Source organism: Scardinius erythrophthalmus (genome assembly GCF_964197995.2).
Source record: "Scardinius erythrophthalmus genome assembly, chromosome: 17".
In the NCBI taxonomy this organism is placed as follows: domain Eukaryota; kingdom Metazoa; phylum Chordata; class Actinopteri; order Cypriniformes; family Leuciscidae; genus Scardinius; species Scardinius erythrophthalmus.
In genome coordinates, this window is record NC_138237.1 from 22616318 (window position 1) to 22639909 (window position 23592).

The window sequence follows — 23592 nt, forward strand, 5'->3', positions numbered from 1 at the left end:
GAAGGCCTGAGAACATTTCCTGCTTGACTGCATTGTGCCAAGTGCCAACTGTAAAGTTTGGTGGAGGAGGGATGTTCTTTAGGGGTTGAACTATAGGCTCTTTACTTCTAGTGACGGGTAAACTTAATGCTTCAGCACACCAAGACATTTTGGACAATGTTATGCTTTCAACTTTGTGGGAACAGTTTGGGAAAGGCCCTTTTCTATTCCAGCGTGACGGCGCCCCAGTGCACAAAGCAAAGTCCATAAAGACCTGGTTGGATGAGTCTGGTGTGGAAGAACTTGACTGGCCTGCACAGAGCCCTGACCTCTACCCCACTGAACACCTTTGGGGTTGAACTGGAATGAAGATTACGAGTCAGGCCTCCTCATCCAACATCAGTGCCTTTTTTTTTCTTATCTACTTCCTTTGATTTAAGAGATCATGTACCAATAAGAAAGATAGATGTGAGCTAGAGGTCTATAAATCCAGGAGAAAGCTCTGTTAGCATTCTCATGTATCTCAATTGTTTGGCTGGCGCAGGACTCTTGAAAAACAGTTTAAAATCATCATGAAATCAAAATGGATAATTCTTATTTTTTATGTAATATTGCAGTATTTATTATAAATGTTTTATTTGTGCACATCATTATTATTTTTTTATTTTTTTTTCTAAAAATATCTTCCCTCTTTGCAGTGACATCTCTTCTCTGATGATGTGTTCATTGGCGCGAGGGCGGGACAACCTGTCACTCACATGACATCACAGCAACAGCAAACCTAAAACATCTAATCAATTCCCAATGGAGAGTTCCTCCCTACATTTTTTCTTGAGCAAGAAGCCGTTCCACTATGAATAGGCAACACATCATAATAGGAAAGAGAAGACTATCACTGAAGACTAATGCTGAATTTAAAATCTTTCTTCACAGTATCACTGGAATCACTCAGCATTGCCATAACATAATTTTCCATTCAGTGACATCATGTAATGCTCACATAATTTACAGCAGATGACAACAGAAAGTGTCCCCATGAGAAATGTTTCCCTTCGTAAGATATTATAGACATTCTTTCATAACAAAATTTCGAAACCTAACCTAACACAACAAAATTAGCACAGTTTACAATAGATAAAAAAATAAGCTTGCATCCCAAAATGCATGATGTTCAGCTAATTACAGATTAAATTAGTTTGACTGGCAACAATTTCTGTTAATTTATCCCATTGATATTGATATTTCCATTGAGTTGTGTCATGCCAAGGCAGGACTCGCTGCGGTTTCCTGCTCTTGAAGCGAACATGCTTGCAGAAGTGACTTCCTGTTGAAATGAGACGAATAGCCTACGCTTCTCACTTGTCTGAAACGACAGTTAACTTTTTTCGGCAGGCGAAAGTAAAGCTTGCAAGTCAGAGACAGACTGAAAGCTACATATATGGACAACAAGTAAATATGAAAAATAATGGAGGATGGGAATGACCCAACAGTGTTCATAGGAGGGGCATTATTTACGAGTTTACCTGCAGGAAGGTGAGCTCTGTGTGCGGAACAGACACCGGCGCCTCCCTTCATCGCCTGTTCCTCCCTCCCCCAACCACCACCAACAACATGGATCATCGCAGTCCACCTGCTGCGCCTTGTAGTCAAGATTACTCTATTTTATTCTAAGGTATCTATGAAAGCTTTCTAGAACACTGCACTCTGTTTTAAGAGTTAACCAGGGTTCTCGATGAAACCATTAAGTGAACAATGTAGCGAGCATCAGAAGAAAAGCGCTGGGGAGATGCCAAGTGAGGAGGAGGCGAGAACAGCACCTGGAAACGGTGTGAATGTGAACGCAGCACCTACAAGAGAGGTACTTACTAACACTAATAAACGCGAATTCTTATTTAACACGAGTGTTTTTGATGTTATTTGAGTTTTAAATGAAACTTGGACTCGTTTGTTGGCTGGTTTGTCGAGGTAACACAACCCGTCTGCTCTCATTCCTGTCCATGACCGCGTTACACCACGGTTAACTATTATTATATATATATATTTTCAAAAGGTTCGTTTAAAAAAAAGGTTCAAAGGTTAGTTAGTATTATTACATTTGTGTTAAGGAGTAGGTAATCAAAAATGCTAATTCTACCCTGTTCCATAAATGTTTGACTTTTTTTTCCTCACAAAAGGAGAATTACAGCCTCAGTCACTATTCACTTTCTTCTTTCCATACAATGAAATTGAATGGTTACTTGTATTAATTTCTCTTTATCACTCCCTTGGTAGATAATAAACCAATACAAATATTCATGGAAGGATGAGAATAAGCTATTACTATATTCCCTAATGTAAAAGTGAATAAAGATGACAAAACTATGATTACAAAATGTAATGTTGGTCTGTCTGCATACCATAGACAAAACCTAATAATAATAATACTTATTATTATTATTATTATTATTATTATTATCATCAATATATATATGATGAAAAATGCCTGAAAATAATGGAAGTTACAACCACCCTTATGCAGTAGTGTGTCATCCATGCACTATTAGCAATAAAATGACTTCCCTTTTATCTTACTATAGGGTTCATACTGCACAAACTAAACTAACCGTTAGTTCCTCATCCCAGACTTTAGTGAAATACAGAACAGGCTCATAGAGTACAGTCTTCAGCTGAGAAGAGAAGTAATGCAAACTAGATAAAAGCATTTGTCCAGGCAAACTTTGATGTTGGCTTAAAGGGATAGTTCACTTTGAAATAAAATTTTGGTATGTTTTAGCTTACCTCAAGGGCATCCAAGATGTAGGTGTCTTTTTTTCCGCAGTAGTTTCAATTTTGATATTTTTAGGCCAAACCGTTCTTGTCTGTCAGTCATATAATGCAGGTCTATGGTCACTGTCTCAAAGAGCAAGCACAGAGTCCACGAACGAACAGTATTTATATCGTTGTTACCTCTTGAACACAGCCGCGTCCAAATGATCTGAGGGCGCAGGCGGGTATAGATATATACACTAGATGTCGCTTGGCTACGGTTTCGTTCCAATGAACTGCAGTAGCCATGGCGACGTCTAGTGTATATATCTATACCCTCCCGTGCCCTCAGATCATTTGGACGCGGCTGTGTTCAAGAGGTAACAACGATATAAATACTGTTCGTTTTCTCACACAAACCGCTCGTTTCGTGTCTTAGGCCATCAATGTGTACTTACGATGGGGAATTGTTTAATTTGGACGATGGGGAATTGTTTTAATTTGGACTCTGTGCATGCTCTTTGAGACAGTGACCATTATATGCATTATATGACTGACAGACAAGAACGGTTTGGCCTAAAAATATCAAAATTGAAACTACTGCGGAAAAAAAGACACCTACATCTTGGATGCCCTTGAGGTAAGCTAAAACATACCAAAATTTTATTTCAAAGTGAACTATCCCTTTAAGAAAGCCAAGGTGAAAAGTTGCTTTAAAATCTTGACGTTTAAGATTTTAATAGTTTGAAGTTTGAAGTAGCTTGAAGGTTTTATGGCCAGGTAGATATTTTGCAAGGGTGTTCTTGGTGGTTGCTAGGGTGTGGCTAGGCAGTTCCCAGTGTGATAGCTAAAGCCTGCTGACGGCCTGATTCAAAAGATCTCTGAGTGGACTTACTCAGCTTTATATCTTATAAAGACAAGGAGGTGTGTTGAGCTGTTATATGGTTGTGTTTGATCAGTGATCATAATCTTTGAATGATCTTGGCAGAGTTCAGGTCAGCAGAACGGGTCTTCTCACGATGCTGTCAGCCCCGTATCCCAGTCCCAACCTGAGCATCAGCCTCCGTCCTCTGCACCAGCCCCTGCTCAGCCTCCCAGAGAACAGTGGGGTGGCAAATATGAATTTCTTCTCTCCTGTATTGGCTACTGTGTTGGCCTGGGAAATGTCTGGAGGTTCCCCTACCTCTGCTACCGAAATGGAGGAGGTGAGCGACAGTAATGTATATGAAAATGTGACAGTAAATATGTTTCATCTGTTTCATCAGAATGTACATTGTGGATCATTTAAATTGTAAAACACAAGCTATTCTCAGTGTAAATGTGTGGTTAATATACCATTATTTGGTGAAGATTTGCAGGCAAAAAGCAGTCATTTCAATAGGAATCTGCCCCATAAAAAGTTCCCGCATAATTTTGTGAATGGGTCTTTCATGGGAAAACCAGGACGTTTGGTAATCCTAAACTGAAATCCATCCTTCTGACCAACCAACCAAAACCAAAACCCTTCCCTGTAGTAGGGAGGAGGGCAAATTCCTCTTTAAACCTCTGAAACAAATTTGCCTAAACCAAGACGGCCTCAAAAAAAGAAATTTGCAATGTAAAGATGGTTAGTAATATAGATGGAGACACCTGTTCAAAGATTGTGGGAAGAGGTGATGTAGAAAAGCACAGAGAGGTTATAGGTTATACAAAGTCTTGATTTTGATTTTGCGGTGTACTAAAATATGTTTTCATGCTTGATTGTTCAAAAAACACATTCTTTTTCACATATTTTACATAATTACAACTCTCTCCCCAGTCTGTCTCGAACGCGTCATTAATTTTCCTAAGGGGTGGTGAACAGTCTTAACAGTCAAGAGCTGCTATACTGTAGATCTATATCTATACATGATGACAACTTCTCTCTCTGGGTCAGCGGCAGCACCAACGCAAAGTTCGCTGTGATTGGACTCGTCAAAGGTTTAAAAGACAAAAGAGAATCGTTGACATTTTGGAATAAGATCGCATGGGTGTTTGAATCGAGATTGCTATCTTTTAACAATTAATTGTGCAGCTCTAACACAGTGATGTTTCAGTTCTGTACATGATTAGTTAAATACAGAATTAACAGGACTTTAACATGGGCTTATATAATCTTTGTTTGGCCTCATCACTTATTATTAGAGCTATTACATCAATAGAGTAGCTTCTTAACAGTAAATCAGATCATATATATATATAATGCATACAGTATATATAATTTTTTTATGTTATTTAAATCGCAGCTTTCCTGACAGGATGTTTTCATGTCCATAGGTGTATATTTACTATTTGCAATATATACACAGTGTTTTTTAAGGTTCTGGATGGTTTGAAGAGACTTATTTAATGTGTAATGTATAAATAATGCAAGTCCTGAGGAGGAAACAACCCAACAAATGCCAGTGATTTAAGTGTGTGGAATCACTGGCACAAAAGACATAATTTGTGGTTGTGGCTCAATGGTTGGTGTACATGCTTCTACATGTTGAGCTGTGTCTTACTCATGCCATTAAAAAAAACAGGAATAAGAATATAAGTGTTTAAAAGGCCAAAAATTAACATTGACAACTAAAATAAACAAGAAAAAAAAAAGAAAAAGCAAGAAAAAAAGCATTTGGCAGATGTTTTTATCCAAAGCGACTTGCATTGGATTCAAGGAATACATTTTATCAGTTCTCGCTTTTCCTGGGAATCAAACCTATGACTCTAGCCTACTGTTTGAGCAACAAAAAAGCTTGAAATAGTCTCTGAAATAGAACGTTGACTGTTATCCTGTGTTGGGTTGCAGGTGTGTTTCTCATCCCGTACTTCATCATGCTCTTCTTCACGGGAATGCCTCTCTTCCTCATGGAGCTCAGCCTGGGCCAGTATGGAGCTGCGGGTCCCATCACCGTCTGGAAGTGCTGTCCCCTCCTCAAAGGTACCACAACACATGCAATTCAGCAGCTTTATTATGGTTTGTAATTTGGGCTGTGATTATGTAAATTTGGGTTTGAGTTCTATTCATTATTCAAAGTCGTGTAGCTCCACTCTGCATAAGAAGTAACAAAAAGTAGTCCCTCTGTATTGTAATTAAATACAGGGCTAAACAAATGGAGCTGATTGTGTTGTCTTGGCCTCGTTGCAGGGATTGGCATAGGGATGCTGTGTGTGTCCATACTTGTGTGTCTCTATTATAATGTCATTATCGCTTGGACGTTCTACTACCTGGGCAGCTCTTTCCAGAGCCCTCTTCCCTGGTCATGTGATGCTCCTGATAACATTGCCTTTTGTGGAGTAAGTCTTACTTTTCTGCTAGAAAGTACATAAAATGTTAAACAATTGTAATTTGTAGCCTTATATACTCCTGCCTATCATCTGTGTTACCAATTTTTCTCTCCACAGAACAAAACTAATGTCACCCAAAGTCCCTCTGAGGTCTTCTGGAAGTAAGGATTCTCAATTATTCTTTTTTTCTCAGTTTCTCTATACAAATTTACTAAACTAGTCTGTAAATTGCCGCCTTTTATAAATAAATACAATTTGATTTTCAATTGATTTTGAAACTAGTGTATATTAATATATTAATTGATGATCCATAAAATGTGCACAGTTCTGACATGTGTAAGCCACTTATTTTATGTTTTGTGTCTCAGTAAATGCTGTAGCTTGTAAAAATGCTTGAATAACTAGTCTCAAATATGAAGCACAAACAGAACAAAATTGTCAGGACACAGTGTCAAATTATGTAAAACAAAACAAAAAACAATCGTTGCATTAAATTAATGGGACAGTTTATATACTAATTGATTATTGGAAGTTTTTCAAAGAAATTTGGGAAACATTTTACAATAGGTCTGTAAATCTGTTAACACATTAATTAATTAATGCATTAAGTATCATGAGCTAATAATATTAATATTTACATTAATGTTGATTTATATGTACTATTCATTGTTTTTTGTTTAGAATTAATTTAACCATAATCATGTTTATAACTGTTTTATTTATTAAATATGTGTATGTTAAAATTAACATTAACATACTCTACCATTCAAAAGTTTGGTCACTTTTTAGAAATTAATACCTTTATTGATTTCTATTAATCAGCACTACTGTTTTCGACATTTATAATGATCAGAAAAGTTTCTGAGCATCAAATCAGCATATTAGACTGATTTCTGAAGGATCATGTGACACTGAAGACTGGAGTAAATTCAGCTTTGCATCACAGGAATAAATTACATTTGAAAATATATTAAAATAGAAAACAGATCATTTAAATTGTCATATTTCACAATATAACAGTTTTTGCTGTATTTTTGCTTAAATAAATGCAGCCTTGGTGAGCACAAGACTTCTTTCAAAAGCATTCAAACATCTTTGAATGGTAGTATAGATTAAATAAATGCTGTACAAGTATTTTTAAGTATTTTAAGCTCACCTGCATGAACTAATGTTACTGAAATTGTTGCCCTAATTTGATTGTTCATGGTTCATGTTTGTTCACATCCTTGAATCTAAAAATACCACAGTGAGAGGTGTGATGATCTGTTGTTACTGACACACACAGACCTGTAACATCTATTCTAGTGTTCTGTGGTAAGATTAATGCGAATGTACCACAAACAACTTGAAACAGCCCTAGCCAATGGCACAATACTGCAGGTTGAACTTGAGACTTACACAGTGTTTGTGTGTGTTCAGCGTAAAGGTTCTGGGTGTGGTGAACAGTGAAGGGCTGCATGATCCCGGTCCAGTGCGTTGGCCTCTAGCTCTCTGTTTGCTGGCTGCCTGGGTGGTCATTTTTCTCTGCATGCTCAAGGGCATTCGCAGCTCCGGCAAGGTAAGATGTCGCAGTGGGTCCAGTTGGCCTTTTTCCCCGATGGGAAAGTAGCTGCAAGTTTTTGTTTTTTTTTGTTTTACATTTTCATAAAATTTTTAGTTCAAGTTTAAATAATTGTTTTTGTGTTTTTTTGTAAAAAAAATTAATTAGTTAAAAAAAAAAACATTTATATAGTTGCTAACTTGCTATTATGGAGCTTGCTATTACGCCCGCAAATTATATACAGTACCCCAGAAATCAAGCCAGAGTGTTCTCTTTGTGTGTGCTTTTTCTGTGAATTATTCAGAAGTTGTCAGCCAAAATGTTTTACCAAGAAACAGGTAAATGCATTAGTTTTGAATGCGTCTCTTTTGACAACTTCTGTTCGGATTTCATAGTCACACTCTACATCACTTTCGTGGGAATATTATACGCAAGGATTGGCCTACACCCCTGGTAACCCGGTTCACATGAGCGAGCGAGCGAGAAAGAAAGCAAATGAAATGGAGAAGGGAAGAAAGCTGTTTTTTTTTTTTTTTTGCTACAACTAAATTAGCTGACTTTTACTACGTGATGAGGCCAAACTCACAAATGATATGCCCATGTTACACGGCTTACGCGTACATATGCATATGATGTAATATAATATTATGCAATATCCTGTATTCATTGGTGTTTGTGGTGTTTCTCCCCGAAATGATTTTTTGTAGGCTGGGATGTCTGACATCAAATTAAACTAAATGAAAATGTGAAATGTTGCCTTGGCAACTAGCTAAAATATATATTTTATTGAATTTCTTATGGTTTGAGTTAACTGTAATTTCCCTGTTGACTTCATATGAGGCCATTTCAGAGCAGAGGAGAATATATTCTACATGATACAAATTAATTTCCCATCTTTCCTCTGATGTAAGGTGGTGTATGTGACTGCTACCTTCCCGTATTTTGTGCTGCTGGTCCTCATCATCAGAGGGGCCACCCTTGAGGGCTCCTTAAACGGTGTCGCCTTTTACCTCACCCCAAACTGGGTCAATTTAGCTGATGCACAGGTACAATTTATTAAAAGTGCAATTTTTTTAAAATCAATGCTACAGTTTTCCATTTCCTTCAGTTTTGTACACATTTTGTAACTTCCTGTCATTGTAGGTGTGGAATGATGCTGCGTCGCAGATCTTTTATTCTTTGGGTATTGGTGTTGGTGGCCTCCTGTCAATGGCGTCTTACAATAAATTTGACAATAATGTCATCAGGTTAGGCTTTTTTACTGTGGGGAAACACTGTTTTTACTTTTGGTCTCATGAAACTTAAAGGTCTTAAAATGATTTCTTTCCTGCAGGGATACTCTGATTATCACCATAGGGAACTGCGCTACCAGCTTTTTTGCTGGATTTGCCATTTTCTCTATCCTGGGTCATATGGCTTGGAGGAAGGGAGTGCCTGTGGGTCAGGTGGCAGACACAGGTACAGCCTGTTCAGCCTGTTTTCTTCCTCTTCTGACATCCCAGCACACAACTCTCAGCACACACCAGCCCTATGATTTTCAGTCACATAAAATGTTTTTAAATCCTTGCAGTTTCAAAGCCAGTGCATAGCTTATTATTTTTCAAGAACGTATGTCATTATATTTAACCTTTTAGGTCCTGGTCTGGCGTTTGTTGCCTACCCAGAAGCCCTTGCTCTTCTCCCTGGATCAGTGTTTTGGTCCATTCTGTTTTTTCTCATGCTCTTTATGCTGGGAGTGGACACACTGGTAAGACCCATTCAGGTTTTTATGTTTGACAGTTATTCATGTTGGAGACCATTTTCATGTTGTATCTAATGTCACACCACACACACACACACACACACACACACTTCTATTCAAAGGTTTGGGGTTGGTAAGAATTTGTAATGTTTTTGAAGAAGTCTCTTATGTTCACCAAGGCTGCATTTATTTGATCTGCCCATTTATTTCTTTAAAAATGAAAGAATGATCCATATTAAATGACCGGAAAGGCCATGGGAACCTGACTGGTCCAAAAGAGTGAGAACTCTGTTTGATAAGAATCCAAGTGATCGGGTTTCTTTGTTTTTTGGATTCGGAATGTTTTTGTAGGAAACCTCAGTATTCAGGAAGCAGATTTGTCAAGAGATGTGTGAAATAACAGTGTACAATACATCCTGTCTTCATGCACATTTACTGAAATGAGTGTTGTAGCCCAGTGATGGGATGTGCTGTAACACAGCGGTTTTCCTTCCTCTGTCTTCCCCTGAAAGCCCTGTCTTTCTTTCAGTGTCACTAAGTTCAGTTTCAGAGGATTTTATTGTCTTTATATATACAACAAATATAGCTTGAATATACTGCAGTTGAGCACAAACAGGTGATGTAGATGATGGCACACAGCAGTCCTTGTGTTGGCCTAACAGCAAATTTTGGTTCTGTTTAATTTTGTTGATGTAAATGTCAGGGAAACTTATGACATGTTTGTATATTCCAGACAGGTTAAGAGAGGACGCTGTCCTTTGTTTAATTCTTGCTATTGTGAAGTTCTCTCTCTGTGTCCTGTAGTTTGGTAACATGGAGGGCATCTGTACAGCAGTGATGGATGAGTTTCCTCAGCTCAGATCCAATCAGAAGCACAAGACGCTGTTCCTGGCGCTGCTCTGTTTCGCCTTCTATCTGATGGGCCTGCTGCTTATCACTGATGTAAGAGGAGCAAACAAAACCGATATTAGTGTTACGTATTTGAAATTTTTATAAATACTTGTGTACGGATGTCCAAAGTTTAGCTATGCTTCTGAAATGTTTAATATCACAATTCATCATCTTGTCCATCTTCATATTGTTCATTAGGGATCCTCTTCATGCTATTACTGTTTTTGTTGTCTCATATTTTCATTTTGTCCTTTGTTTTTTCATCACAGGGTGGGATATACTGGTTCACGCTCATAGACTCCTTCAGCACTAGCTTTGGTCTCATCATCATTACTCTCTTCATGTGCATTGGCATCTCATTCTTCTATGGTACACTCTCTTTGATTTTCTCATATAGTATCTGATGCACTTAAGATATTCTGCTTTGTGTTTCTGAGTTACGTGAAATGTTATATGAAAAGTTCTCTAATTTTGACAGCATGACCATTAAGACCTTTTTTTTATTGGCCCAATCCATTTTTGTGGTATCTATTTCAGATAAACCTGCTTGAATGGGGCTTAAAAAAACTTTGGTATATTGCTTTACATGTCCGTCACATGGTTTAATGGTTTCAGTTAAATTCAATTAAAGTTTATTTGTATAGCGTTTTTCACAATGCATATTGTTTCAATGGATCTTTATAGGAAAATACTACATTTTCTTGTAGTAATGTTGCATTCATTGGTTTGGTCAAGTGTTTGCTAAGTAATAATCAACCTCTCTGTCACATGTTCCTTTACGTCATGTGACTGCATTCTGAGATCTATATTATATTTGCATATGCTGATGTGATTGCAGGGGTGAACCAGTTCTGTCAGGACATTGTGGACATGATCTGTCACTGCCCGCCCTGGTGCACAAAACTGCTGTGGTACTTTAAAGCCTGCTGGGTGGTTTTCACTCCCTTCCTGCTGACAGTGAGTGTGCTGTTTTTTGGAATCAGCCTCATCTTTTAACATGTAATGATGCATGTTGTGATGTTTCTCTTCATGATGAACAGTTATGTAATTGTTAATGTAATTTGGAAATGTTCATTTATCAGACTTTTAAGGGTCAGAACACAATTGTATTACGGGCAGAAACTTGCCTCTGCAGCAAAGTGGAACCAAACACCATATCTGTCCTGCGTCCAGTGTAATGAATAATTCAGAGTTGCTGGGACACTGACAGTGATGGTTCCCATTCACTGAGGCATCTGTCTTTCTATTGAAATCTTAGCGATTGTTTTGTCTGTGCAGTTCATCCTGACCTACATCTTCATCGAGATGTACCGTACGTCTCTGACCTACGGTTCATACGTGTTTCCGATCTGGGGCAAAGCGCTGGGCGTGTGTATGGGTGCCTTCTGCTGTCTGCAGATTCTCGTCTGGGCCATTGTGGCTGTCAGTAAAGAGTCTGGCACTCTTAAAGATGTAAGTCCCTCCAAATTATGCTTTTTTGGATGTATCTTTTGTGTCGTCTGTAATACAGCTGTTTCTGAATGTATAATGTCTGCAAAGTTTCAAAGATCAAAGTGCACGATAAAGAATCGATTCTGAACGGCCTGAAACGAGTCGTCAGTAATTCCAGTCTCACTTACTGCACAAACCTACTGTAGCAAAGCCTGGAACAAATTAGTTTAATTAGCATTAATGCCAGCCGATGGTCTTCATTGGCTGCCTGCAAACAACGTATACTTTGACACGCCCTTAAACACTGTATTTGTAGCTGAGGCCTGGAAGAGTCTGGTTCGTGTTGTCGACATGTCGAGAAGACACTGTTTTCTGCACACTGAAAGCAAATTCACTTTGTTTGCACTTCCAAAAGATGAGGACTCAAGCTGGAATTGATAAGGTTTAAACTGACGCCATCGTTACTGTTCATATCACTTTCTATACATGCGCCAAGGAAACCTCCAGAGCTGGCATTCAGATGTGGCAATGGGCGTTTTGTTTCTGACACGTGCTGTAAGTGGTAGACAATCACAACAGACTGGGCCATCTGACCAATCAGAGCAGAGTAGCTCTCGGAAAGGCGGGGTTTAGAGAGACTGAATCCTTTATCGAACCGTTTCAGACACTGAGGAAAGAGGTCATGCGCTCAGTGTTATTATATGAAAATAACAGCGTCTCGACGACATGGCGACAAACACACTCTACAAACGCAACTCTTCCTCTTCTCCGTGGGAGCGCAACAAGACCACGCCCCCTTTTTTTGTGTATTCCTGTGGGCGTAGGTTAGTCAAAAACTGTTCTAGCGACATCATTAAAGCAGGAAGTAGAGGGATGTAGTCCAAACGGGCCGTTCGCTGTAGGCGACTTCTTTTAAATAAAATATCTCGCTTGGCGTTGAACTTTGAGCTTTATAATTTTACAGATATTATTTATACTCTAACAACAACATTACACACTAACTAAAGTTTGAAAAATGGGATCACGAAGAACAGGACCTTTAATTTTGACCTATGTTTCATACATTCAGCGCTTTAAGAAATCCATCCGTCCCCTCAACTCCTGGCGTGTTAACAACATAAACACGACCTCTCAGGAGCAGCACGTGGAGCCCCAGAGAATAGACGGACCCTTCACGGTTAACCTGACTGATGCAGACTTCACCGCCATGAACTGGGAGGCCATAAGCGAGGCGTAACACTGCCCCAAGTGTTGGGAGGCGGAACTGCACCCTCACCGGGTGAGGACTTCTGTCTAGAGAACGGTACTCTTCCTCACCAGTCCAGCTGGACTGAAAGGATGTTACTGACTTGTAGGACATTTATTAGTTTAATTTATGATGATGTTGCTCATTTGAAATAGCACTGGGCCTAAGGCCAAAGCCAGAGACTGAGAAACGGAAAAGACATTTGGTATCTCTGGTTGAAACTTGATGTCTTAAGGATTACATTTCATGCCATTCACCTAGTCTTTTCATCAAAGAGTGTAAAGACTTATTTTATAATGTAACAGACTGAGTAACATGATCTGTTTTTCCTTTACAATGAAATGTACATTATATACAAGAACCAGGTCAAATCAAGTCAAGACAATGCCTTTAAGGGATCTGCAGCAAAACTGAACGTACTATTTAAAATAACTGTTCTCAAGAAAAGAAAATGTTGTACAAGAGGCATTGTAAACCCTCTATAAAAGCATTCCCGTTTTTATAACTTTTTGAAATGCCACACATACAGCAAATAAAATCAAAATGTTTTCATAATTTGTTCTCAGCAAAAGCTGTTTGGTCTGTTGACCAAGGGCAGATTCAGCTTATTTCAGTGTTCTACCAAGGACTTGAACGAAGCATACTTCCTTATGACAGAGGAGGCTCTGAAACAGGTTTGTTTATTCAGAGCGCCATGGTAACAGTGGTAAACCTGCTCTTGTTGGGACTTTGTTTTGGACACTAACTCATTGAGCTATCTGGATTTAGATGTTTTCTCTCAGAGTGCATGAATACCTGCCATTTAATGTTCTGCTCCATTACAGTAGATGCAAACAAACCTTCAGGATTAAATACACAGAAGAAACGTGTACAGAGTGCACTGGTGTTCAGCTTACCCTGGATGAACAATTCAAGAATTGAGGGGATATATACACTGAACGTGCAGTGTTGGGTCTGCATACTGCGTTGGTGTATATTTCACAGTGGTTTTCTGCAAACAATTATGGCATAGCTACTTCCTGCGATGGTTTCAAAAAGACGTTTACACATTTATCAACAGCTCCATGACGCAAAGAGGTTTTAAACAATGCAATGCTGAGGAAGTTACTCTAGAAAACCTATTCAGCTCTGAGAACCGTCAAACAATGTTTTTCTTTTTTATTATTGTGGTCTATGGAAGGTATTTTCTGCTAATTTAAGAATAACTATTTCATTATTTTTTATAAGCGTTCACAAAGTACACTACAGTTAAAAAAAAATTCAGCAAGATTTCTAAAAGTTAATTGAAAAAAATCTCACGCTCGCCAAGGGTGTTTATTTGATCAAAAATACAGTAAAATATTATTGCAATTAAATTTTTTATTTATTCCAGTGATGGAAAAGCTGAATTTTTAAGTCTTCAGTGTCACGTGATCCTTCAGAAATCACTCTAATAGACTCATTTTGTGCTCAAGAAAGATTTCTTTTCAATTTTGAAAATAGCTGTGATGTATTCAGGATTCTTTGATGAATAAAGCTCAAAAGAATAAATTTCAATAAAAATGTCAATTTTTTTTTATTTGAGATAGAAATCTTTTATCAATTTAATGTGTATAAACGTACAAAGTACACATTATTTCTTAAAGAAATCTTACTGACACCAAACTTTTGAATGGCATTGCATGTGCCAATATGTAAAATAATAAATTAGAAAAAAATTAAAAACTTGATTAATTTCAGATTTTTTTTTGATAATACATTGTCCCTGGCAATTTAAAAAAGTGCAATTAATAATTTGACCTTTCACTTATTCTTTTTTTTTTTACAAAGTCTGCCAAAATTAAATAAAATAAGTCAAAAGTGAAAAAGAAATAGCTAATAATAGTGACAAATGTATTTTAAAATGTAAAGTTTTGTGTTCTAGTGTCAAGAAAAGAAACTCCCCAGTGTATGTTAGCACTCAACTTTTAATTCAAAACCTCCCTTTGTATATCTTGTTTTATTACTTCACCAGAATGAAAAGCATGAATGAAGTTAAAGGCATGTAGTCACACGCTGACCATCAGAAACAGAGACGAGAAATACAGTATATATCTCTGACTCGCATGAAATGACATTTGGCAATGCTTAAAATGAAAGGCACTGATCTCCTCCATGAGGACGTAACAAAGTTTAGAACATTTTAAAACTAATTTTGGTAACAGCAGGGGAAATCTGAGGCAAGTAACAAGATATATTCAGCCTCACATCCGTCGGTCGATACACATACTCATACTGTGTCATATGGCCTGGGTTTTTTTCAGTAAGGGGATGTGAATGGTAATATTTCTGGCCAAATCACTTCCTCTGTCAACAATATGTTGAGCTGCACATGAAAAGGGAAGGAGTCCAAGCAAATCCTATGTAAAACAGCCTAGAGTAGGCAGAGGCTGAAAGCCTTTTCATGCGCTTCGGCGTTTGTTTTGAGAGTGAAAGCTCAAGCTCACGCTAACTACACTTAAAAACAGAAGAGACTCACACCAAAAATGGACATTACCATCTAGTGCCCTTATTTGTTGAAGTAAATAAATAAATGTACAGTTATATCATACCTGTTCCCAACAAATAACTGTTCCTGTTCCCGTTGGTCAAAACAATTACGATATAAATCAAAAATTCCACATAAATGAAAACTCTTCAAGATTAGAAAGTACCATTGTGCGGGTTTTAGTCCTTTTTTATATTTTGACATTTTCCCAAAACTGTTGTTATTTCTTTGGCCTTCTGAAGATTTTGGTAAAGGTGTGTTTCTTGCGGTTCGTGCTGGAACCTTCAGTGTCTTCTCCGGTGGAGCAACTGTCCTCGTCCAACAGGTTCTTCTTGCCTGTGATGTGAGCGATTCGGCTGGATGCCTTCCCTGACGACGATGACGGGCCGTCCTGCTCGGAGGTGTAGTTGAGAGAGCGCATGGAGTTGGCTGAGGTGAGGCTAGACGAGTGGATCTCTCCGAGACTGGCACATTTCTCCATGCCAAAGGTCTTTTTCTGCAGCAGAAGGCTGTCGGTGGAGGAACCACCATTGGATCTGGACTGCTTACTGTAGAGGGGAGATGAGGAGCAGCGCTGGGCGTCGCCGCAATGAGACATGGAGAGGGAGGAATCCGATTCAGACCGGTTCAGATCCCTAGATGATGGTACAATGAGAGAAGAGGATTTCAGAATCTACCCATTTACTTTCCTTCTGTCTGCTAGTTTCATTTTTTTGAACTTGGTCAACATGAAAAGGCAGTCGCAATCCATTTTACTTCTATTTAATTGTGTACTTCCATCACACTTGAAACGATTGGATCCCCGATTAGGTATCCATTCAGAATGAACCTCAATTCAATTTGCAGTGGATTGTGAGATACTACTTCCCTCATGAAATGCTTCAAGCACCTACAGAACTTTTGACTGAAGACGAAAACCCACGAAAACATCTCTGCATATTCCAATTACTTTTCCCCTCCCCCAAATCTATCATGGCTTGTTATATTCTCACAACATTATTCTCTTAACAATTAGAGTAACATTAACCATCATTAAATTACTGCATTAATAACTGGCATGGTTTTAGAAAAGCAACATTATATTCAATATGAACCTAAAACAAAAATAATAAAAAATAATAAGTATAATAGAAATGAAAGCATTAAAATGATTTCATTATTAAATTATTACATTGTAAAAAATATTTTATTAATACAAAAAATATGTATTTTTTTATAATTTATTTAAAATTATATATATAAATAAATAAATAAAAAGCACCAGGAACGTTTTATAAAGAAAGTAAATGGAGTGAATTCTGATTGCATGTTGACTTAAAATAACAAAGAGATGCATGCTGGATTAATTTGGTTTCTCACTGCATTTACATTTAAATAGTTAAAACAAATGAGCTAAATCAAAAAGTTATGATTCAAGAAAAGTGGAATCATAATATCATTCAATATATATAACAGATATAGAATTGATATTCATTACTATTTAGCATGAAAACTAATGCATAAGCTTAAAAATGACTTTGTTAGCAGTCAGTTTTTTTAGAATAGGAAATATTTCAGTTCTTAATTAGTTAAGTATTAATTAATTCAAAACAGGGATGTTGTGGACACCCTACACACATGCCGTGTGTGTACACAGCAAACTGTGTTTGTGGTACCCGATGCTTTCAGTTCCCTGATCGCTGCATGAACCGGTGAACCCTGTTGGCGGCAGACCTGAGACCGCCTCCAGTGACGTGAAGTATGAGGAACGGTACTGAAGCGCAGCAAAGCGCGAGGAAGAGACGATGGAGGGATGAGACAGAGAGGAAGAGAGTGAAGGCACAGGGAGAAACTCTGTGTGACTGATGGAGTGGCTGCGAGTCTGACGCACATAAGGTCGGCCGAGGGGCCGCAGGGGCCCGGATTCACTCTCACTGCCCTCTACCAACCTCTGTGAGCTCAGGTTCAGCGTGGGGTCTCCGTGACGGGGCCGTAGGGACACCAGGCTGGGAGCTGAGGAGAGGCACACACACACACAGATGTTAGTCATTCAAATTATCCAGTCTCTGTGAGATACTGAATGTACATGGGAAAAATAATCACACTGTTAAATCTTAACACAAACCCATATTGGAGTCTGGGACACTGAGAGCTACACTGAGTTCTTAAAAGCTTAGCTTAAAGGGACAGTTCACGCAAAAATGGAAATTCTGTCATAATTTACTGACCCTCATTTTGATCCAAACCCATAAGACTTTCGTTTATCTTCGTAACACAAATGAAGATCTTTTTCAATGAAATCTGAGAGATTTCTGTCCCTCCATTAACAGCTACACAACTGACCCTTTGATGCTTATCATCATTTATATCGTATTTATACTTTATATTAATTTAGTCTTTTATTCACATTTAAACATTGATCAGCGGACAAACAGAAGCTCAACCGAACCTGCTTGACACGTGAGAACAAACCTCATTGGTTCTTGCTGAAGCTCAAACGTGCTGCGCAACACGAGAATGAACCTCATTGGTTCTCGCTGAGGCTCAAACGTGCTGCGTAACATGAGAATGAACCTCATTGGTTCTTGCGGAAGCTCAAACGTGCTGCGCAACACGAGAATGAACCTCATTGGTTCTTGCGGAAGCTCAAACGTGCTACGTAACATGAGAATGAACCTCATTGGTTCTCGCTGAAGCTCAAACGTGCTGCGTAACACGAGAATGAACCTCATTGGTTCTTGCGGAAGCTCAAACGTGCTGCGTAACACGAGAATGAACCTCATTGGTTCTTGCGGAAGCTCAAACGTGCTGCGCAACACGAGAATGAACCTCATTGGTTCTTGCGGAAGCTCAAACGTGCTGCGCAACACGAGAATGAACCTCATTGGTTCTTGCGGAAGCTCAAACGTGCTGCGTAACACGAGAATGAACCTCATTGGTTCTTGCGGAAGCTCAAACGTGCTGCGTAACACGAGAATGAACCTCATTGGTTCTCGCTGAAGCTCAAACGTGCTGCGTAACATGAGAATGAACCTCATTGGTTCTTACTGAAGCTCAAACGTGCTGCGTAACATGAGAATGAACCCCATTGGTTCTTACTGAAGCTCAAACGTGCTGCGCAACACGAGAATGAACCTCATTGGTTCTTGCTGAAGCTCAAACGTGCTGCGTAACACGAGAATGAACCTCATTGGTTCTTGCTGAAGCTCAAACGTGCTGCGTAACACGAGAATGAACCTCATTGGTTCTTGCGGAAGCTCAAACGTGCTGCGTAACACGAGAATGAACCTCATTGGTTCTTACTGAAGCTCAAACGTGCTGCGCAACACGAGAATGAACCTCATTGGTTCTTGCGGAAGCTCAAACGTGCTGCGTAACACGAGAATGAACCTCATTGGTTCTTGCTGAAGCTCAAACGTGCTGCGTAACACGAGAATGAACCTCATTGGTTCTTGCTGAAGCTCAAACGTGCTGCGTAACACGAGAATGAACCTCATTGGTTCTCGCTGAAGCTCAAACGTGCTGCGTAACACGAGAATGAACCTCATTGGTTCTCGCTGAAGCTCAAACGTGCTGCGTAACACGAGAATGAACCTCATTGGTTCTTGCTGAAGCTCAAACGTGCTGCGTAACACGAGAATGAACCTCATTGGTTCTTGCTGAAGCTCAAACGTGCTGCGTAACACGAGAATGAACCTCATTGGTTCTTGCGGAAGCTCAAACGTGCTGCGTAACACGAGAATGAACCTCATTGGTTCTTGCTGAAGCTCAAACGTGCTGCGTAACACGAGAATGAACCTCATTGGTTCTTGCGGAAGCTCAAACGTGCTGCGTAACACGAGAATGAACCTCATTGGTTCTTGCTGAAGCTCAAACGTGCTGCGTAACACGAGAATGAACCTCATTGGTTCTCGCTGAAGCTCAAACGTGCTGCGTAACACGAGAATGAACCTCATTGGTTCTCGCTGAAGCTCAAACGTGCTGCGTAACACGAGAATGAACCTCATTGGTTCTCGCTGTAGCTCAAACGTGCTGCGTAACATGAGAATGAACCTCATTGGTTCTCACTGAAGCTCAAACGTGCTGTGTAACACGAGAATGAACCTCATTGGTTCTCGCGGAAGCTCAAACGTGCTGCGTAACACGAGAATGAACCTCATTGGTTCTCGCGGAAGCTCAAACGTGCTGCGTAACACGAGAATGAACCTCATTGGTTCTCGCTGAAGCTCAAACGTGCTGCGTAACACGAGAATGAACCTCATTGGTTCTCGCTGAAGCTCAAACGTGCTGCGTAACACGAGAATGAACCTCATTGGTTCTCGCTGAAGCTCAAACGTGCTGCGTAACACGAGAATGAACCTCATTGGTTCTTGCTGAAGCTCAAACGTGCTGCGTAACACGAGAATGAACCTCATTGGTTCTTGCTGAAGCTCAAACGTGCTGCGTAACATGAGAATGAACCTCATTGGTTCTCGCTGAAGCTCAAACGTGCTGCGTAACACAAGAATGAACCTCATTGGTTCTTGCTGAAGCTCAAACGTGCTGCGTAACACGAGAATGAACCTCATTGGTTCTCGCTGAAGCTCAAACGTGCTGCGTAACACGAGAATGAACCTCATTGGTTCTCGCTGAAGCTCAAACGTGCTGCGTAACACAAGAATGAACCTCATTGGTTCTTGCTGAAGCTCAAACGTGCTGCGTAACATGAGAATGAACCTCAGTGGTTCTCGTTGAAGCTCAAACGTGCTGCGTAACACGAGAATGAACCTCATTGGTTCCTGCTGAAGCTCAAACGTGCTGCGTAACACAAGAATGAACCTCATTGGTTCTCGCTGAAGCTCAAACGTGCTGCGTAACACGAGAATGAACCTCATTGGTTCTCGCTGAAGCTCAAACGTGCTGCGTAACACGAGAATGAACCTCATTGGTTCTCGCTGAAGCTCAAACGTGCTGCGTAACACAAGAATGAACCTCATTGGTTCTTGCTGAAGCTCAAACGTGCTGCGTAACATGAGAATGAACCTCAGTGGTTCTCGTTGAAGCTCAAACGTGCTGCGTAACACGAGAATGAACCTCATTGGTTCCTGCTGAAGCTCAAACGTGCTGCATAACACGAGAATTAACCTCATTGGTTCTTGTTGAAGCTCAAACGTGCTGCGTAACACGAGAATGAACCTCATTGGTTCTTGTTGAAGCTCAAACGTGCTGCGTAACACGAGAATGAACATAAATGGTTCTCGCACATCAAAAAAACATGCTTAAGTTTCCGTTAACCTCAACTGCTGTGTGATTTGATGAAAGTTTATATGTGAATAAAAGCCTAAATTCAATCTGTTCGTCATATAAAGCGATCGTGTCTCTTCCAAAAACACTGGAGTCAATTCATATGGATTAGTTTTATGATCTCTTTACGAAATTTTAAAGTGTCAAAGTGGTAGTTGCATAGACTGTCAATGGAGGGACAGAAATCTCTCAGATTTTATCAAAAAGATTCGTATGAAGATGAATGAAAGTCTTATGGGTTTGGAATGATGAGGGTGAGTATTTGATGAGAGAATTGTCATTTTTGGGCGAACTAACCCTTTAAAGGTGTGCTATAATCTATGTGTTATAGTTATGTGCTATAGTGCTCAAAAACAGCTGTTGAGATATTATTCTCACTTGAAATGGAATGGAGGCTTGGACCTGGAAACAGTATTCAATACGTCATGACAACTAGAGGATTACATGTGGAACACTATGCCATAGTGCTAAATGATATCTGGTATAATATGATATATTGTGCTATGATGTTGATGAAGGGGAACTTGAGAACATACATGTAGGAACCATCACACCAGTCTTTGATGCAAAAGATTGACCACACTACAAACACATGACTGAAACACATTTTGAAAGTTCCAGCTGCAAGGAGCATGCGTGATGATGATTGACCACATTAACTGTGGTTAATGAAGGAAAACAGAGCTGGGGAGGAAACAGAGCTGATAACGTGGCACAGGAAGTGAACATATAAAAGCGTGAAAGCATTGCAAGGCCGCAGCGCAAAGAAGATCAGTGTCCACAAAAAATGTACGATGACGAATACACTGTCTCCAGCCTACACCAAAATACTGCAGAGATGCAGCTCTTGGTTAGTTGTATGAATCATGGAAACGTTTAAGATGGATAATGACCGTCTGACTGTACATTATCCAGCTTATTACACGGCTACTTAGCGAATAAATGGATATGAAGTATTGTTTGGTCTAATTGTTTTGTCAGAAGACCATGGAGTGATTTGAAAGACATTAAATTAACACAGCAAGTAGGATGCTGGGTCTCATTCACCAATAACGAGTGGATTATTTGTATTTATACATAGAAATTTTTACAAAACATATATGTCGAATCCACAACAAGTGCATATGAGCATGAATTTATTCTTAACCTTAACGACTGCATACCGAGGTTAGTAATTTGCATAAAACACGCACAAATCATTTCTATTTCATCTTAACATATTTATAAGCCCACCAAGATCTGTTGCGCACATGTGGTTTCAGTTGTTCCTACTTTTTTCTATAAATGTAAAATAAATTTTAGTATGAAAGATTTTGATCAATCATGATTTATTCATGAAAATGTTCATCTGCAGATTTCATGCACAAATTTGCACGCATACTAGGTTAGTGAATGACACCCATTGTCTGCTTGCGACAACAGCCAATACAGTTTAACAGACAATTTACAAAATGTTTATGCGCAGAATATTGCCATCGTCCAATCAGAATATTCCAAAGAGCCGTCTAATAAGTTTAAATATAGGCTTTGCACTCTCCGCTTAACACTGGGTTACCATCTTTCTTTTAACCCGAGATTAAGGCCACTTTTAACTTTAGTTTAACAAAAAGGTGGGGTTGTAAAAAGGGGGTAAGCAATAACCCCAAGTTAGCTTTTGCAATGCTAACATTAAGCTGCTGCGTTAAAGACATATTGTGAATTACTAACCTAAAAACCCAGCATCACAGAACAAATGTTGGAAATAACCCAAGGTTAACAATTTCAGTGTGAAAAGCCCATATATATAATAAAAAAGAAAGCTTTGAGTTAGCTAGCTTGTGCGCTACTATAGAGCATTGCTTTGTGGCATCACTTTCAATATAAAAAGTGTGGTCACATTTTGGCATAATTTCGCGGGAATAAAATATTTATTGTCAACAGTGTTCAAAATAAGCAACTTTCTGGTGGTCATCACGGAATTCCCGTGAACAACCTGAACCCGTTGGGAAATCTGTGCTGGGAAATCTTTCGCAAACACAATTTCTGATTGCGTGGATTCCAATTGTAATGAAAGCATTTAGCAAAAATTCGCCGAACAACAGTAAATGTGACCCCACCTTAAAACTGTTAAGTTTAAGTCAGTGCAAACATGGAATCAGTGGCTTCTAATTCATAATAGACCAAGCCTTGGTCCAGGCTTGGTCTATTATGAATTAGAAACTCCATGCTCTGGAGTTTATCCACATTTAAAAGGAATATTAACAGCGGCACTGATTCCACATCTGTATTTCGAAAGTCTAATAAAGAATTACGTTTTTTTTAAGAGCTGTAAATACAAATTCCACCTAAAAGTTTAAGTTTAAAAGTTTTAATTGGCCAGTGGAAGGGAAATAGAAGTGTTTGCTTTGTGTCAGCATTGGCTGAGAGAATAAAGGGGATGCTGCCAACCAGATTGTTTCCACGGCGATTGGCTCTCGACGGCCATGGGCCAAAGGTCGCTCACTCGCCGATCCATCTGCCAGGCGGCATCTGCGGACATTAGCCAATGATATCACACCACAAAAGGCAGAGCTCAACGGAAAGCTTAATTGCCAAGTATTAGGGTTAGAAAACTCATTTTAAAAAGGTTATAGGCGACTGAGGAGCTTTAAATTTGGACACAGATGAATATGATCGATTTGACTCATTGTACCACACTTGTGTGCTTGATGAACTCACATTGCAGGGTTCCTGGGGAAAGTATGTCCTCGTCCATGTCGTCTAGGTCATCGGAGAACAGTAGGTGTTGGGGCGTAGCAGAGCGGATGCCCAGGAAAGCAGGGTCCAGGTTGAGGGCAGAGGCCAGAGACGACATGCCAGGGTTATTTACAATATTATAGCCGGTCAGAATCTCAATTTGCTGCCACCGATGGAGCTTTTCTCTCAGAGCAGTGGTCACTTCTCCCAGAGCCTGTCTGCAGAAGTGAGAGAGAAAGAGAGGTGAG

At 39.4% G+C, this 23592-nt stretch overlaps 2 protein-coding genes across 11 annotated transcripts in view; one reads left to right on the forward strand and one right to left on the reverse strand.

Annotated features, from left to right (window-relative positions):
• Window positions 1-1297: 1297 nt before the first annotated feature.
• Window positions 1298-14168, forward strand: slc6a7 (solute carrier family 6 member 7). Its single transcript, XM_081390819.1, has 15 exons — window positions 1298-1837; window positions 3713-3929; window positions 5534-5665; window positions 5873-6021; window positions 6130-6173; window positions 7432-7570; window positions 8464-8598; window positions 8696-8799; window positions 8886-9010; window positions 9187-9299; window positions 10098-10235; window positions 10454-10553; window positions 11023-11141; window positions 11463-11636; window positions 12685-14168. The coding sequence occupies exons 1-15, from the start codon at window positions 1712-1714 to the stop codon at window positions 12850-12852; spliced, it is 1983 nt and encodes a 660-aa protein (XP_081246945.1). The 5' UTR covers window positions 1298-1711; the 3' UTR covers window positions 12853-14168.
• Window positions 14169-14305: 137 nt separating this feature from the next.
• stim1b (stromal interaction molecule 1b) overlaps window positions 14306-23592 on the reverse strand; it is a 40705-nt gene continuing 31418 nt past the window's right edge. For 3 of the 10 annotated variants that reach the window (XM_081390814.1, XM_081390816.1, XM_081390815.1), the window contains exons 11-13: window positions 23327-23562; window positions 17296-17359; window positions 14306-16002 (exon numbers count right to left, since the gene is read on the reverse strand). In XM_081390814.1, the coding sequence (XP_081246940.1) occupies window positions 15588-16002; window positions 17296-17359; window positions 23327-23562 (715 nt within the window). In that variant the 3' untranslated portion in view covers window positions 14306-15587. Of the gene's footprint in view, window positions 16003-17022; window positions 17360-23056; window positions 23138-23326; window positions 23563-23592 lie in introns of all 10 variants that reach the window. The other 7 variants (XM_081390812.1, XM_081390813.1, XM_081390808.1 and 4 more) reach the window with 5 other exon arrangements.

Bases quoted from the DNA above. Each gene is read 5' to 3' on its own strand.
- slc6a7 (XM_081390819.1), top strand. From the start codon at position 1,712: ATGAAACCATTAAGTGAACAATGTAGCGAGCATCAGAAGAAAAGCGCT. The intron at 1,838-3,712 runs GTACTTACTAAC...TGATCTTGGCAG, and splicing joins ACGCAGCACCTACAAGAGAG to AGTTCAGGTCAGCAGAACGG. The intron at 10,236-10,453 runs GTAAGAGGAGCA...TTTTCATCACAG, and splicing joins GCCTGCTGCTTATCACTGAT to GGTGGGATATACTGGTTCAC.